General features: G+C 40.6%; 1 protein-coding gene across 1 annotated transcript; it reads left to right on the plus strand.

The window, feature by feature from the left end:
• Window positions 1-211: 211 nt before the first annotated feature.
• LOC140759882 (uncharacterized) lies at window positions 212-4,080 on the plus strand. Its single transcript, XM_073096565.1, has 3 exons — window positions 212-643; window positions 1,016-1,163; window positions 3,600-4,080. The coding sequence occupies exons 1-3, from the start codon at window positions 290-292 to the stop codon at window positions 3,827-3,829; spliced, it is 732 nt and encodes a 243-aa protein (XP_072952666.1). The 5' UTR covers window positions 212-289; the 3' UTR covers window positions 3,830-4,080.
• The last annotated feature ends 15,255 nt before the right edge of the window (window positions 4,081-19,335 follow it).

Genomic DNA, 19,335 nt, shown 5'->3' on the forward strand with positions numbered 1-19,335 from the left:
AAAATTGGAAGAAAAATAAAAAAAAACCCTCTAAGTATAAGGGAAACAAAAGATGACCATGTCCGACTAAATATAAAACCAAGGGTTTTCGGTGCAAATAACCCATGTCTTTTTCACTTAATCTTTCCAAATAAAATAAGATAAAATAAAATTCAGTAAATTTTGATAAATACTTATAGTAAAGAACTCGTAGATTTAGAGCGTTGCTCTTCCGTCACGCTATCGCGCTCGGTTCACCTCCACCACATGGTGAATAATACAAGACCTTCCGAGTCGGCTCCACGCCCAAATGGCCGCTGCATCGACATTCATCCCCTCCTTGACTTCCCTCAAAGAGATCAGATCCCCGCTCCCGCCTCCGAAATCCTACATTGCCGTCCGCCCGCGCGACGGCCGACCGCATCGCCGCGCCGTCGACTTCCGGCTTCATCGTCGGCTAACTGGCGGCGATGTCCCACTGGAGGTGCTGCCGGACGGGGAAGATCCGAGCTTCGATGCAGCCGTAAGGCTCTTCAACGGCGGCGACTACCACCGATGCCACGATGTGCTCGAGGAGCTCTGGTACGGCGCGGAGGAGCCGACCCGGACCCTCCTCCATGGGATCCTGCAGTGCGCCGTGGGATTTCATCACCTCTTCAACCAGGTGATCTCAAAAACCCTATCTCTGTTTCGAATTATGAGGGGTTTTAGAAGGGTAATACTAATATGAGCTTTCCGTTCAAATTTATGTCCCTTATGTTATTTGGAAATTTTGGTGGTGACTTGAGCTGAATTGATTCTATCAATATATTGAAGTTTTGGACTTTTGATTTCTATTGAGGACCAATTTAATGAAAACTATATGATACTTAAAAGGATGCATTGCCAAGTAGGATTTTGTTTAAGAAGGGAAACTTTGGAGGATAAATTATGAGCTTTCCATGAAAATCATATGTTTTTATCAGTTACAAAATTTGATACTGGCGTGAACTGGATTGATTCTATCAGTATCTCTCATGTTTTGGTTGATATTCAGAACCATCGAGGGGCGATGATGGAATTGGGCGAGGGGCTCTGCAAGATTAAGAAGATGGGTTTCAATCGAGGACCATTCCTTCGGTTTGAGGAGGAGGTCTCGGCAGCATTGGAGTTTGTATACCAGACACAGAAAGAGCTTGCTGCATGTAAGTTACTACCTATTTACTCCAGGCTATGTAACTTGTTCTACTTGACAAATACAATTTTCTCTATTACCACAACCTAAAGGGTAGTTTTGTTTTTAAAACACATGATTTCATCTACTTGTTTATCTATTTAGTCTAGAAATCTTTGATGAGTGTGTAGATGGTTCATTTCTATATCTGCACCGCATAAAAATATCTCAAAACATTTTAATATTCATTAATCTTCAATAAAAGTATCTCAAACCTTATATAAGTTTTTATCCGAACTTAATTAACTACCCTCATTTCTAGGCTAAAAAAATATGATCTTTGGTTGTGAAGTAGGCTAAATTATAATTATTATTTTTGATGTGATGTGAAAAAGTAAAATATATATTAGTTTTGGAAGGAAAAAAATGACATAAAATTAATAGATCAACATGACTTTTTGATTTTACTAATAAAATTTAAAAGTATTATTTTTTATCAATTAAAAGCTTTTTAATTACTGATTTGTGGGCTTATATGTATATGCTCGCAAAAGGGCTTACATTAGGAGTGAAAACGGATCGGATACGGATCGGATAGTGCTCAACCCATATCCCGATCCGTATTTTTAGTTCGGATACGGATATTGGACGATAGCAAAATTTAAAATCATATCCTAACTAAACGGATACGGATAATTTTCGGATAAAGGATCGGATCTTAAACGGATATTGATTAAAATTAAAATAATTATAATATTTTATTTAAATATAATTAACACAAAATTATTAAGAGTTTTACAAGAAATAATTTTTTTGTATGTCAAATATATAAAATTAGAGAAATTAATCTCTATAAATAATATATAATGTATTATTAGTAATAATATTAATACTTACTATTTAAATAAGCAAACTAAAAACTGTAAATCATTTAAAAAAATATGCGGGTAAACGGATATCCGATATCCATATCCGAATTTGAAAAATTTATCTGACCCGTATCCAAATCCGTATCCGAATTTTTTTCAAAAATTCTATCCGTATTCGAATCCGAATCCGAGTCGGATAGAAATTTTTTATCCGAATCCGATCCGAGTCGGGTCGGATAGCGGGTCAAGTCGAAGTTAATCTGACCCGTTTTCACCCCTAGGTTACATGCATGTAAGCCTATTTGTGGGCTTATATGTACATGCATTCCTACAAATAGGCTTACATGCAGTATTCCTATTTGCGGGTTTACATATTATTAGTTTCTAAATAATATAAATTTAATATTTTTTTAATATAACATCATAAGATTATTGTTTCCGAATAATTTTGATATTATTTTTTAATATCATTTTTAATGTTTTTAATATGATTATTTTTAATATTTTTTAAGAAGTTGCATATTTTTATTAAAAAAGTGAGTTATTACGGACTTAAAACTTTAAATTTAAAAAATGGAGAGAAATGCATTTATTTTGGAGAAAAATTAGAGATAGATGAGAGAAAATTTGAAATAGGGGGTATAGTTATCATCGCACGAAAAAATCTGAAATAGTTATTATTTTTAGGAAACTAAGTATATGCCATGCAAATAGTACCAAAATATTATTATTATAAAATATAAATGTAAATTAGCCATTTTAAACACATATTAAACTTATTTATAAATTATATTAAATAATATATTTTTAACTTTTTTCACCGGTGTTTTGGAATATTTTCTTTCCAAGGTTATATTTTTTATAAGCTTTGATAAAAGATGACTTGTTTTATAATAAAAGATAATGCATTTTTTGGAAGAGAAATAAGAGATAGGAGAGAGAGAAAGATAAACAACATTGATAAGACATAGAAGTGATAGATTAAATTTATGCCAAGGGTAAAATTAGAATTAATTTATAATTTATATTAGAATTTTTATTTTATATTGGGGAGTGACTTTGGTTAGAAAAAAAGAAAAAAATTATTGCTGAACTTGGTTAGGAGTTGCGACAAAGTTTAAGGGCCCCCTCCTCGCGTCACAAAACTCAAAGCAAATAAGTACTAAAAAAACAATAGACTAAAGTACCCTAACATAAAAGACTCAATATGTCCTTAACAACAAAGTCGTTTCATGATCTGTTGCCAAGCTAGAGTGTCATCTGGTGGGCTGCCCCTCTCGTACCTGTGAGAGAACACGTATAAAGATGGTGTCCACACCATAGAGTGTATCACTAGGAGTTGCAACAATTATGCTTTATTTATTACAGTCAGATGGTTTGCCAGTAAATCAGATGATTTTGAATTGATACATATGTAAAGTTGTTATAAATCTAGCCTAAAATGCATTGTTTATCTCAAAGTGATCTTTCGATGCAGCATGCTGTGGTGTTCTTATTATGGTATGAGACAATATATTTCTATCAAGCATGTGATTTGTTAGTTTGATTAATCAAACTGAGATTTCACTATAAATTCTGCATTTGTTGGTTTTGTGCAGGTACTGATGAACTTTGTTTGGCAATGGATGGCTCTGAGAGATCATATCAGTTACTGGGTAGTTTTGCTGCTGGGCAACAGTTATACAGTTTGGATGTCGATAGAGATGGAAATCCCCATATAATATTCTTGGCAGCCAACTCTTACAGCTCAAGCAATCCTTTGAGAGTTAAAGTTCCTACACTCCATGTCACAGAAGAACATCTTAAGGAAGTCGAATATAAACTATAATGCAGTCAGTAACCAAAGGGGATGAACTTATTATGTTGGGCGCTTAAAAGGAATATGAATCCTTGGTTGTCGCAGATAAGTTGGCGTGGTAAATTTGTAGGGATTGTAATGAGTGAAAAGCTAGATAGCTGTCATTTTAGTTGAGTATTTAGGGTATAATGATCCCTTTACTCACTATAACAACAATCATCAGTACTTCTGCAAATCAGGGTATAATTCTTTGTGAAATATAGGTACTTTAATTATATGTACATATTTTCGTCATTTAATTGTGTCCTTTCCTGATCTTGATTAATTGGGTTGTATCACCCTCCGACCTTTGTATACTTCTTGGAAGATATCTTCCAATCTAACTCTAATCTCATCTGCCTCAATCTCCTCTACCTCAATCTGCTGCTGCTCATCTATTACGTCCTCTTTAACACTCTCATCATCCATCTGACCATCCTCCTCAGCCTCTCCATCTATAAGCATCACTGAACCGCTTTGTCGTGCATAGTGGGGGTGAACTTCTCGTTGCATCTAAAGCACAACCTCTTAGCCTTTTGCTTCTCCACCTGGGCAGGTGTGAGAGTTTATAGAGGGGCCCTAGGAATTGTCTTCACATTTGAGGAAATGCAAAAGGTAGGCTATTGTCTAGTTGTACCCGCAAGGGTCCTTGGCAGGTAAACTGAGCTGCTAGGGCCACTTGGTTTCATCTATGGCTTGTTAACTCATGGGTGCCTCATATGTCCTTTGAGTGCTTGATGTTTGTCCTCCATGAGCAAGGCGTCCTCCACCGCTTGTCCTAAGTTCAAAGGTCGCAAGGCACGTACATCGGCTTGAATTTCTTCCCTTAATCTGATGCTAGAATTGGCTTTGAGTTGCTGGTCCGTCTAAGGTGGTACACATCGGCTAGACACCAGCTCAAATTCCTCTTGGTATGCCCTCACCATCGTCTCCCTTCGTGGTCTTTGGTTGACTAGTGGAACCGGCATGGGGGGTTCGGGTGTGAAAGACCTAGGTACCTTTGGTCCTTAGCTTGGCCTTTCTCAAGTTGCCCGCAACAAATTGGCTTTTTGTTGCGCGATCATTTGGCTTAAGGTTTCAACGGTTTGGGTAAGAATGGAGAGAAGGTTTGTCCTAATACTTTAATAGACCTTGATAGCATCTCTATGTTTGAGTCAATAATGGAGGATGGAGGAGGTACTCTGTGTGCGCGTGCTCCTCTTGCCCTTCGTTGCCCACTGATGGAGTTGTAGAGTTCCTTTCTCCTGCGCGCATGGATGTCTCCCCTTCTCCTTCTCTTCTTTGAGCCACCATAGATCTAGTAGTTGGCGTCATTGCGGATGTGTGCCAAGGAAGGCTAGCTCTGATATCAACTATTATGGTCACCCTCGAGGAAGATAATTGTCTATCCAATTTGTTAATCTGGATAGAACCAATGTAGAACTCACGAAGGTAATAGGGATCAATCCAACCGTTCGAACAATCTAATATTTGGATATGTTATTCCTCTAGAAGTTAGAAATCCAATGCAACCAGAATCTTATCGATCGGGTTAGGAGATCAAAATTTATTAAGAAAACAATGACAAAAGGTCAAGAGGTGGTGGGATAGACGTAGATTATGTGGTTAGGGTTATGGGAGATGATGATGGCTATGGTGGATGGATTAGTACCTTGAACAAGATGTGGTGGGAGAAGGGAGCTTCTAAGTGTGGCTAGTCGCTAGAGTGAGGAGGGAGAAGTGATAGAGGATTAACCTCGGCCATAGACGAGAGCTTAAGTTGGCTACCGAGGGGGAGGAAGGAGGAGGGAGAAGTTGGCTCAAGCTTAGATGCAAAACAAGTTCCAATAATCAATAATCCAAAGACAGCTACTTTTCCACATATTTGAAGGCTAGTCAATCATTAAAAAACCCTAAACAAATCCTAATACGAAACAACTTATTTGATGCGCATTCAAATGCTCCTCGATCACGTTCGAATGGCTAAAAATAGGGCTCTGTATATGCGAACGCGAATTAGGCGTTCGAATACTGCGTTCGCCAAAAATAGTGTTCTGTATATGCGAACGCATCTTAGGCGTTTGAACACCTCATTCAAACGCTCTCCACTTGCATTCGAATTGCACCCGGTAGAAGTCATCTTATTTTCCTAAAACAAAGATAGAAAATAATACAATTTGAATCTGTTTGATCATACCTAATCTGTTTCTAAATCAAGAACTGCAACATGTAATAAGTAATTCAAGTTGGGAAAAACTGTCGAACTTAAGCACATGTACCTCTCTAATGAGTGGGTAGTCATAGGAGACGTCAGCTTGGGGTCTTCTCACTGGTGACCAAATCTTTACCCTAACTCGAGTCAACTAATTTCAAGGAACAAGTTTGTAATTCAAGTTGGGAAAAAGGCTCAATCTCCAATGTTGGCCTTTCTAATCCTCCACCGATCAGAGAACGAAATGTCCCCCTTTTATACCCATTTTCTTCCCTTACAGGCCTTGGTCTTTTGGCCTTCTCCAATCATTGCTTCCCCTTGTGCCTCTCCGATTGTTTTGACCTAGTTGGGTGACATCGATGTCTAGCCTAAGACCACGCCTTAGCCTTCTTGTCTTGATTCTGCACATCTGCTTCATTTCTAGGTTTGGTTTAGGTCTAACCTACACCATCTCAATTGTAGTTGTAGCCTCCTTGGCTTGGCGCAGTAAGGAGGGACCAGTCCAATAGTGATCGGGTTCGAGTGGTTTGGCTGAGTCATCTTCACTGGTTCTATGTAGGTCAACTCCTCTCTCATGCACTCGAATTGGTCTTCCTCAGCTAGGCATGGTAGAGTGAGTTCAGTCTAGTCTTAATCAGGTTAAACTGGATTTGCGCCCAAGTGCATCCGAGTCACTAGATGGCTAGTTTGTAGTAGCTCGCTTAGAGCTTGGTAGGTGGCTTAAGTCTGCTGGTCCACACCTTTGAGTTGAACCACCTTGCCTTTGGACTCGAACTCTATCCAAAGTGCTCTAAAGTCAAAAGTGATTGGGCCGAGTCTGAACTAGGTCTACCCTGTTGAGGTGTGAGCGGGTATAGGTCAAGCTCAAACTCACGACCTTGGATTTGGACCTTAACTACTTCATATTTCCTATCCGCCTGCAGGACCGTCCCGTCTCCAATTGCCACATCGAACCTAACCATTGGCTCACAGATATATCTTAATTAATAAATTATTAACCAAAAACTAGTTAAATAAAATCCCGAGTCCTTATTGCAATCCCACAAGTGTCTCGGTTTAAACCAAACATTTCCCACATACCCTGCTCCAACTCGGCTCGGATCCATTCATAGCACATTGGGCTCGCTGGGTCGAGCCTAGTTATCTTAGTTTAGACATTTACTCTTTTTCAGCACCTGCTATTTCATTTGTCATAGACTCAGTTACTAGCTAATTATGTACTCGAATTGTTAATTTGTTTATTGAGTCTAGCCAAGTCTATCAATTATTTTAGTCAAATCATGAGAAGTATTTTGAGATCAAGTATCACTCAGCTAAGTCAAGTCGCTTAAGTCGACTAAGTCCTAATTTGAGTGGGCTTAGGGTTAGCCTTTATATATATGTGGAGTGCAACCCTAATTTTTTTAATCAAGAAATTATTTGCTCATAACCTGAGCCACTACACCATGGACAAGAGGATGAACGCAATTATATGTTCCAGCCAAAAATCGTGCGAGTGAAGTTGCCAAAATTAAGTGGAGGCATTCCGTTGGATTTGATCTATCGAGTGGAGTAATTTTTCACATATCAAGGTACCTCAAACCACCACAAGGTCTTGATGGCCTCTTTCTACCTTGAGAACATAGCAGTGAGATGGTTTCAAGCCATCAAAGGGCGCGACCATTTTATAGTTGGGCCCTTTGATTCTGAAGACTTTCAAACTACCTTAACAAAACTGACCTAAAAGACCTCTGTGAGGGTCTACCAAGAGGAGTTCGAGAGGATTAGCAACAAAGTTCATGGGTGGACAGACTCGGCCCTCAAAGGCACTTTCCTTAGCGAACTTCGAAGAGACATTCAAGTGGAGGTTAAATCTACTCCCCTGGGTACATTACTTGAGGCTTTAGTAGTGGCACAAATGATGAAAGAAAATTTGAGGGAGTTGAAGGCAATCCATCATCCAACATGGACCACAACCGAGTTAGGGAGTAACCCAAGACCACCATCCTTGCATGTCCAGGGTGGGTTTGGCCAAATCCCAACCAGCCAAACTTACAGTGACTTAGTGGACCTAAAGGGGTAGCCACAGATGATGGGTCGACACCTTACCAAAGCGAAGCCAGAAGAACTACATTCCAAAGGGCTTTGCTTTTACTGCAATGAGCACTTTATTTCAGGGCACAACTGTGCCCAATAGCCCACGATCATCATGCTAATGGAGGAGTTGGTGAAGGATGATCCTGAGGGCGACGTGGAGGACGTCTAGAGGAGGAGCTAGACCAACTTGAAGCAGACAACCCCCTTGACGTCCATGTTGAGCTATCCATTAATACATTCGCCAGTGAGAAGCGTAAAGTCCTCATTTTCTAGATTCATGGACAGAGCCTTACATGGGCTTTGACATCGCCATAGGAGATGGTAAGGCTAAGAATGGAAGGCATTTGTCGCCAAGTCTAGCTACACATTTAGGGCCATGTCTTCCAGATTGATTTCTATCGGTTGGCTCTTCAAGGAGCTGACTTAGTGTTGGGCGTGCAATGGATTTATGGACTTGGACCGGTCACCTTCAACTTCACTACCATAGAAAATAGTGTTCAACCAGGGTGGTCATCAAGTCCAACTGCATGAAGCATCACAAAAGAAGGTCGAAGGCTCTTTGCGATCTTTAAATGCGCTACCAAGGGTGGGGGTACCCTCATGCACATGTGTATGTGATGTGATGTGATAGCTGGAACGGTATCTGGTTCGGATTGGTACTAGACATACTCTTAGCGTATGACAGAGTATGGTGATGGCTGATAGTTGTATTCTTAGCGTATGATAGGGTACAACTATCATTGATATACCCTTAGCGTATGGCAGGGTATGATTACTTTCTTCTGAGATACCTTTAGCATATGGCAGGGTAAGATTTATCTATAGAAATACTCTTAGCGTATGACAGGGTATGCTCTGAGCTTGTGACATGATGTGTATCGAGTTTGGGGATGGGTACCGTAGTCCAGCATGGTGGATGATATTCAGATTTGAGATGGATGATTGTGATAGTGAGAGATATGTGGATTATATCTGCTTTTGACATATACGATTATCTAGTGGTTGGCATGCATCATGCATCATCATTGATGTGACTAGTATCATTGGATCATGATTGTTATACATCATATGTTGATATATTCGATGATATTCAGTGAGGTTATATGGTAATTTCATCATGTGATATATTTTTTAGTTGAGGATATAATATGGTCATTCATGAGAATTGATATCATTCATATATATGCCATTGAGGATATATATATACATGCTTATACATGGCATCATGCTGCTTTCTGATTCATATTATCCAGTACATGATTTACTCTCTATTTGGCATCACTGATTCGGGGTAAGATCTATTCACTGAGCCTTTTGCTCATGACTCTCTCTTTATTTCTTTTCTAACCTCCAGATATTATGATACGTGATAGCGACTTGAGATATCTTGATGAGATATTTTAAAGTAAGGATGATGTGAGCTATAGACGTGAAGCGGTATAGAAGATAGTTTAACCAGACATTAAGTTGTATCGTTGTTTGTTATATTGGTGCTTTATTGTATCAGATGATGATTTGTATAGTATATGTCAGATTATAGAGCACTCGTGTATTAGTTGTTTAGTTGTATCTTGATGGTTTGTTGTGGCCTGTGTGGGTCCTGCCAGATTAGGTAGTGGTATAGTGTATATTATTGTCGACTTGGATATTCATGTGTTAACAACTTTATTTGGTTGAAAATATGATTTATTTGGTTTTTGATTATGTGAGTATGAATATGTTAGTAGGTATTATTTGATGATGTCTTGATTATATGTGCATAGGAGAGTATCTCTACGTGACGGGCCCCGCCGACCAATCGCGTGCGCCACGCGTGCCGTGTGGGTGCATGGGCGTGCATGTGCCCGTGCCAGGCGGGGGCGTTACAGGTTATACGTTATTTTTAGGTGTGGAATGGATATTGGTTTTAGCTATTTTCTATTTGTACATTTATCGTTTTACCGTAGCTATTAAATTATCTTTATTTCCCTAAGAGTAAATCTTAACACTAGAACCTCTATAAGCTCCAAACCCTAGCCACCACCTTCCTCTATGAGCCAACCTAACTTTCAATTGTCTCCTACCACCCTTGGTCGTCTATTGCCCTCCAACGATTGTTGCAATATTGAAAATTTATAAATTTGTCTATTTTGACCTTCCTTTGTTGTCCTCGACCCCGAAATCATAGCAACTATAGCCAAAAGATCTCTAACTCAAGAGGATACAACCCATTAAAAAATTATAATTTTCTTACGAATAGATCGATCAAGATCTGGTTGGTAAAAGTGGTATTAGAGCCACTATTTTTCAACCGATAGTGAACACACGATCCAAGACAAATCCGAGGGAGATTGCTGTCAAAGAGGACCAAGAACTCATCTTCATCCCTATGGAAGCTTCTCTAGCGTCACCATCACCATCACCAACAACCACCACCGTTGATGTGTGGGCAATGATGATATGAGAATCTGTGAAGAAAGTCATAGATAGAACCAAGAGGATCGAAAAGGTGATCCAAGCCATGACAACAACTATCCTAAATCAACAGCACCACCATACACTGCCAGCACTGCTAGCCATCATGGAACTGTCACCATCTCGTCCATTATCCTGAACCAATGAGGGAGGAGTGGTGGAGCCCCAAACAATCACTAAAACCTCTCCTTTGGCTATGGGGGAGTCCTTGCCACCTCTGCAGACACCCTTTTGTCGCCAATGCCGTTGGCCATAGCATAACCAACCCTCTATGGTGAGAGAAACTCAACTCATGAGGAAGGGAAGAGCTAGCCCCAATCACAGCAAAAGCAACACCTCTGGCCGCCTTGGAGTCCCTGCTACCTCTACAAACCCTCCTAGCTACCGAAGCAACCCCTACAGAGAACGTCTTTATGCGTTCGAATGCACCCGATCGTGTTCGAACGCGATCGGTGGGATTGCACAAGGATTAGGGTTAATTATTGTTGTTAGGGCTTGTTGGCTAGCCTCTATAAAAGTGTGGATGGCAGCCAAATTTATTATGCTATTGGATTATTGATTTCTTCCCTTCTATCTTCTCTCTATTCTCTCTCTATCCTCTCTCTTCACCATCCTTCCACCTCTACCATTGGTAGGGTCTCTCCTAACTTCTAATCTCCCTCATCTGTCGATTTCTCCCTCTTCTTTAGGATCTCAACCACTTCTTCCCCTTCATCTTTATCCCTTAACAATCTCTACCATACACCTTCATTTCCATTACCCTCCATAACCCTAACATCCACTCCACCCGTCACCACCACTATTACATGCGTTATTTCATGTTTTCGTTCTAGTTACAGTTTGAATCTACAAAGAGAGTAAATACAAAAATTGTAGATCAGGGAGTTACGGATCTAATCTAATTAGTTTTGTAATTTTTTGACTACAGGAGAATATTCGACGAATATTTTCTCACAGTTGCATAGACTGATTTTTGTAATAAATTTAGATCTTAAAGGAATCGTTCTATAGCCGATCTTTTGGTACCGCAACCCATCACTCTCTTAACTTCTAATCTCCCTCGTTTGTTGAGTCCTCTCTCTTCCTTGGGATCTCGACCACTTCTTCCCCTTCGTCTTTATCCCTTAAACAACATCAACCCTCCACTCTTATCTCCATTATCATCCATAACCCTAACATCCACTCCACGTGTCACCACCAACATCACCCGCACGATATCATATTTTCATTCCAGTTTCAATTTGAATCTACAAAGAAAGAAAATATAAAAATCGTAGAATAGAGAGTTACAAATCGATTCCATTTGATTTCGTAATTTTCTGACTACGGGAGAATATTTGGTGAATATTTTTCCTCGGTTGCGCGGATTAGTTCCTATAATAAATCCAGATCTTGAAGGAATCATTTCGTAGTCCTATCATTGGTATCAAAGCCTATCTTTTGGTACCATGGACCCTATCATTGGTATCAGAGCCAGGCAAACCTTAGACCTCCATTAATGGTTAAAATAAGGAAGATAACGTCGACAAGGAGACCAATGGAGAGCACACTGATAAGGGAAGACTCAACCCACGATAATCCTAACCGTGAGGCCGATTCCTTTGGAGCGACCACGGGAGGACCAAGTCAACCAACATTCATGGGTGTGAATATAGGATTGGTGGAAGAACTTAGGGGCATGTTCCAAACATTGCTGCATAGAGTTGACGCAATGTAGAATAATCATAATGCTTTAAAGGAATATGTTATGAACCGATCGATTTCGTCATCTCCTCGACGAAGATCGATGCCTCAAGAAGGATCAGCGGTGGGACGAATCGATACCCCACAGGTCTAAGTACAACATGTTAGTATTAATGATCCTCTTTTACCTATGTCTACACATCATCCCCCACTTTTGTTACAAAACTCAAGACCGACGGTGGTGGAGCCTGAGAGGCAAGCGACACCAGTGTGCTTTGTTGATGAAGAGGATTGGCACTTTACAGATGAGGTTGATCCCTTTAGGGATGGTCATGGACTTGCTTGAGGATTTAGAGAAGGAAATCAACATGCACAAAGGTTCAGATTTGAACCAAGGATCTTTTCGGAACCCGATAATGCTATTTGGTGGAGAATTGCAGGCTTGGACTTTCCAAAATTTCAAGGCGATGATCCAACAGATTGGGTGTTTCGAGTGGAGTAATACTTTGATTATCAAGGGACAGTGAAGGACACAAAGGTCCAAATGGCAAGCTTTCACCTCCAAGGAACGGCATTGCATTGGTATCGATCAGTTATTCATAGTCGAGAATTTAACAGTTGGCCTGACTTTTGTAGGAGGATTACACTCAGATTTGGGACAACGACATATGAAGATTTTGCTGTCACATTAAGCAAGATGGTCCAGAGGATGACCGTATTGAAGTACCAAGCTAAATTTGAAAGAGTTAATAGTCATTGTGGCTACCTTGGCCCAAACCGACATTGATGAGCAAATTCATTTCAGGGCTGCGGGATGAGATACAGGTGGATGTTCATGCTCTTTATCCTACCACTCTTGAGGAGGCCTTTAAGAAGGCCGTGAGGATGGAGCAAAAGCACAAGGCTCTTAAGATGACAGCAAAAACAAGTTAGGGCAACCAAGATGGGCGGTTTGCGCCTAGAACGTCGGTTAGAAATTCTACGAGTTCAAAGACAGCGGTTGTTAGTACTAGGCCACGACCACCTTTGAGACCTTCTTTCGATGTTAGAGGAGGCACAAGACCTCTCGTTCGAACTCTCACACCTGCCCAGGTGGAGGAGCAAAGAGCAAAGAGCCTTTGCTTTTGATGTGATGAACATTTTACCCTTGGTCATCGGAGTTCCAAACCAATCGGGAGTGTGATGCTCATCGACGGTCTTGAGGAGGACGATGAGGTCGTTGGTGATGGAGAGAGTTCAGAGGAGGTCTATGAGGAGGCCATTGAGGAGGGCGTGGAGGAAGATATCCAAGCTAAAATATCTATGCATGCATATTCGGATATTTCCGCGCCGAGGACGTTTGGATAGACGGACTCATTAGATAGCATTGTGTGCACATCCTTATCGATTTCGAGAGTACACACAACTTTTTAGATGAGAGGTTAGTGAGGAGATTGTGCTTGGATGCTGAATCGACCATGGGGTTTGACATTGCTATTGGAGACGGCACGAAGCTTAAGGCAGAGAGCTTGTGTCGCCGGGTCGATATATGGGTGCAAGGACTTGACATCATTATAGCCTTGTATCTATTAGCGCTGCGAGGAGTAGACATTGTCCTAGGAACACAATAGTTACAAAGCTTGGGACTCGTCACTTTTAATTTCCGGAGCATGTGGATAAAATTTAAGCAAGGAAACAAAGATGTGCGGCTTGATGGCGTTCGATCTCCGCCACTTCCTGCGATGTAGCCGATGATGGGCTGCCATGTGCGAGTGATTTGGTCTAACTTCTTCAATTAGGACCAGTAGGAGACGAGCCTCAAATGAGTCCAGATACTACTATCGAGTTGTCTAATTTATTAGACAAATTTGTTGGACTGTTTCAAGAACAGAAGGAGTTTCCACCAAGGAGAATGACGGACCTTCGATAGAGATTGTGCCCGGAGCTGCACTAGTGAATGTGAGGCCATATCGGTATCTGCATGTGTGAAAGGAAGTTATCTCTAAGATGGTAGCTGAGATATTGGAGCAAAGCCTCATTCAACCAAGTCATAGCTCTTACTCATCGCCCGTGCTATTGGTGCGAAAGAAGGATGAGACATGGCATTTTATGTCAATTATAGGGCACTAAACGCTATTACCGTCAAGGACTGGTATCCCATTCCAGTTATAGAGGAATTGCTGGACGAGCTTGCAGGGGCGACTATACAACAAGCTTGACTTGAGGGCTCGGTATCATCATATTAGAGTTCATCCGGCGGATGTGCATAAGACTGCATTTCAGACTTCGAACAGGCATTACGAGTTCCGAGTGATGCCTTTTGGTCTCACCAATACTCCAACTACTTTTCAAGGCCTCATGAATGATATATTTTGATGACATTTTGGTGTATAGTAGGACTAAATTAGAGCATTGGCGGCATTTGGAGGATGTTCTAAATTTATTGAAGCAAAACCAGCTGAAAATCAAGAGATCCAAGTGCCTATGGGGAGTACCACGAGTGGAGTATTTAGGCCATTATCTCAGCAGAAGGTGTAGCGATGAATCCTCAAAAGGTAGCATGCATGACCGCTTGGCTGATTCCTACTACCACCACAGGATTGCGAGGATTTTTGGGGCTGACCGGATATTATTGCTGCCTCATTGCCGAGTATGGCAAGATTGCTGCTCCTCTCACTTCTTTGTTGAAGGACTCTTTTAGATGAATGGATGAAGCTACTACAGCCTTTGAAAAATTAAAAACAACAATGATGACAGCTCCCGTTCTAGTGCTACCGGACTTCACCAAAGAGTTCATTTGTGGAATGTGATGCATTAGGAGTTCAGAGTTGCACATGGCCAGGATTGAGGTAGGATGTGAGGAGTTTTCTTTGTGCTTGTGAAGTCTGTCAAAGGGCTAAGACGACCATATTGAAACTGGCCGGATTACTATAGCCTTTATTTATATTAGATCGTGTTTGGGAAGACATATCTATAGATTTCATAGAGGGTCTTCCGCTAGTACGTGGTTATTCAGTTATTTTTATGGTTGTTGATAGGTTGAGCAAGTATGCGCACTTTTCGGTATTGTCACATCAATTTTTAGGCAAGTCAGTGGCTGAAATTTTTGTTAGGGATGTTGCTCGTGTATTTATGAGCAACTTTTGAATGGAGCTTTTCGGATTACAGGGGACTCGATTGAACTTTAGTTCGGCCTACTATCCACAGACGGACGACCAAAACCGAGGTGGTTAATCGAGGTATTGAGCAGTACTTAAGATGCTTTATTGGAGAGATGCCGAGACGATGGTTTGAGTTCTTACCGTGGACGGAGTGGTCTTACAACACCGCCTACCACAGTAGCATTGACATGATTCCATTTGAGGTGGTGTATGAGTGCACAACTCCAACATTACGCACTTATGACTCAGTGGCATCTACAGATCGGACGGAGGTGGACTTAGCTTTGATGGATAGAGCCGCCACATTGAGGAGGTTGCGTTTCCATCTTAAACTTGCTCAAAACTGTATGAAGCAAGTTTATGATCGCAGCCATAGGGAGCAGGAGTTCGACATCGATAGTTGGGTGTTTATGAGGGTGCAATCATCTCGACAGGTGACCTTGCGTCCGATGCGAAACGAGAAGTTAGCACATTGCTACTTCAATCCGTTTCGGGTGTTAGAGCGTATTGGTCCAGTTGCATATCGTTTGGAGCTGCCAGAGGGGTCGAGAGTGCATCTTGTCTTCCATGTTTCATTGTTGAGGGAGCGGATTGGAGATCATGAGATCGTTAGATCAGTTCTACTGGAGCTATTAGAGGAGATAGAGATCGTAGAGCCAATTTGTGTACTTGCTAGGCGTTGACAACGACATGGTACCAGATTAGAAATGGAGATTCTAGTCGAGTGGCTTGACAAGCCATCCGATGAGGCAACATGAGAGTTCGAGACTAATATTTTGAAGCGTTTCCTCGACTTTTCACTTTGAGGACAAGGTGGGGGAAGCATGGTGGGCCATTTAGTTAGGGTCTTTTCTTATTACATTAGTTATTTATTTTAATTAAAATAAATTTTCTATAGGTCGTGTTCGAACGTATTTGTGAACGCTTACATTAGGTTTACAAATATAGAGAACGCGAAATGCGCGTTCAAACGCCTACATCACGTTCGCATCGACAGGGAGCGCATTTTGTGCGTTCGAACGTGATCAGTTAGAATCTTCTAGAATTATGGTTAATAATTGTATTTTAGCTTGTTGGCTAGCCTCTATAAAGGTGTGGATGATAGCCAAAATTATTATGCTATTGGATTATTTGTTTCTTGCCTCATATCTTCTCTCTATTCTTTTTACCCAAATCTCTCTCCTCCCTCTTCACCAACCTACCATCTCTATCGTTGGCAAGGTCTTTCCTAACTTCTAATCTCCCTCGTCTACCGAGTCCTTCCTCTTCCTTAGGATCTCGACTACTTCTTCCCCTTCATTTTTATCCCTTAAACAACATCAATCCTCCACCCTCATTTCCATTATCATCCATAACCCTAACATCTACTCCACCCGTCACCACCACTATCACCCGCACTATATCATGTTTTTGTCCCAATTGTAGTTCAAATCTGTAAAGGGTGTAAATACAAAAATCATAGAATAGGGAGTTACGGATCAATTCCACTTGGTTTACTAATTTTTTGATTATGAGAAAATATTTGGTGAATATTTTCCATTGGTTGTATGGACTACTTCCTATAATAAATTCAGATCTTAAAGGAATCGTTCCATAGCCCGACCATGGTGATATTGCACAAGCCAAGCCATATCGGGGTGGCTTCTGCCAGCCTATCCACCACCACAGCTCCACTAAAATGGGACATGGCCACCAATTATAGCTGTCAGGGGTTAATGGAGTTGTTGACGACGTGCCATGGTCGCCACTATATTAATCTGTGCTTAAGCTTAATTTTTGGCTTCCATCGCTGCTTGCCATCAATCCATAGTCGCGAGGACATATTGGACGTGGACTACCACCACCAACATCCTTACCTAGCCACCATCGACGACCATGTAGCTTGTAGCAGTGCCCATAGGCCAAAAAATATTTTTAGCCCTATGGTTAGGGTTTGGGCTATTAGGTAGGAGAGATGAAGTGCACGTATCTCAAGGTGTGTTGAATTTTTGTGAATTGATTTGACCACCCAATATAAACTAGCTGGGAACCCATGAGTGTGACCTGGGACCCGAGTATGAGCTAGAAGACAACTAGTGGAACGACATGATAGGTTTGCCTTAGTTGACTAAGCTGGACCTGCATGAAGTCCGAGCACGACACGAGCTAGGCTAATGGGTGGATTGTTGCTAGTCACCTTGAGGACAAGGTGTCAAAAGAGTAGTGAATTGTAATGATCCAACCACGAGGGTCGAGTCAGTTAGGTCGTCGAGTCTAGTCAGTTACTTTGTTTGTTGCTTTAAATTTTGAGTTAAAGCGGATAATCCACTATGTAAACCCAATTTGGTGAATTAGATTTGATCCGCTATGACTCTCTTATAAGTAGGAGAGGTTGTGGGTTACTTTGAGTTGTGGAATGAGTATTGCTTTTAGCTATTTTTTATTTGCGCATTTACCGTTTCATCATAGCTGTTAGATCGACTTTATTTTCCTAGGAGTAGAATTTAACCAGAGAACATCAAAAGTCCAAACCCTAGTCACCACCTTCCTCCACGAGTCACCCTACCTTATGGCCGTCTCCCACCACTCTTGGTCGTCTGCCACCCTTTGACTACCATCGTAACGTCGAATATTTATAAATATGTCTGTTTTCAACCTTCTTTCATTGTTTTAACTTTAACTTTTCACCTGAACCTTGGAAACACATGAAACTAAAGCCAGAAAATCCATAACTTACGAGGCTACTACCAATAAAAATATCATAATTTTCTTAGGAAAAGATCGGACCAGATCCGGCTCATAACAAAAATATTAAGATAATCTTGGTTTTATATGCTCCATTTTTCTAGTGTAAGAAAATCTTTAAATAATCCCCTTTATGTAGGACTCGTGCTTTCACACCTTCTAGTCATTGAAAACACTCTGCATTCTGAAAACTAAAAGCTAAGTTTAAATGAGAAGAAGAAAAAACGAATGCATTTTTCCAGCTCAATATTGGAGATTAGTGTTTCTTATGGTTTTACAGTGAATTGCTATGGGCGACTCAAAAAGGTATTAAAACTTTTTCTATGTAACTTCTTTGTTTTCCTAATCATACAGGTAGAAACATTTCTTTAAAGACACCACCTGAATTCAAATTTGGAATAGCAAATGACCTAGTCTCCAACCAAGCTTGATATGAATAGCAATAACCTAGCAACTAAACAACTTACCTTATTCCAGTATATTAATTCAACATTCTCTGTCATCTTATTTCATACAACTTTTAAAAACTAATTTATTAATAACTTAATATTACCATTTTACCCTTTTTGAGATGACAACATGTTACCCTTTTTGGGTTGTACTTTCTTATATCTCTTTCCTCTCTCTCTTCTCTCCAAGGGCAGCCATGACTTCCTTTAACAAGCATAGCAAGGAAGCACTATAAGTACCCTTCGCATACACTCTCATTGCAAGAGTACACCTCTCCTATCTCTTCGATCAAGCAACATGAGACAACTAAAGTGATCCTTTTTTATCAACTCGCAATCAACGAGGAGAGAAGCACCAGAGATCGACAGCCCCGCACTTTGCACCATCCACCAATATCAGTCTATTCCAGTAGTACATCTGCTACCGCGATCTCCCACCATCATGCTACTTCCATTGTTTTCTGATATTTTTTTTTCCTTATGTTTTTCATGTATGAGAGCAACTTTTTTCTAATGTTCTGTAAACATGAATTTATACTATGTAATGCAAATTTATAACAATGCCCACATAAATTTTCGGATAGTTAGTGCAGGCTTACAGTACGCAGTGCAGACTTACTTTTATGTAGTGCATATTTATAACGATGCTCGCATGAATTTTTGGATAATTAGTGTGGGCTAATAGTATGCAACGCAGACTTATCTTCTGTAGTGCCGTAAATGCGCTCACATGAATTTTTTGATAGTTAATGCAAGCTTACGGTATAATGTACGAACTTA

This window comes from Typha angustifolia, chromosome 5 (genome assembly GCF_048772165.1).
Source record: "Typha angustifolia cultivar Huaian chromosome 5, ASM4877216v1, whole genome shotgun sequence".
Lineage (NCBI taxonomy): Eukaryota > Viridiplantae > Streptophyta > Magnoliopsida > Poales > Typhaceae > Typha > Typha angustifolia.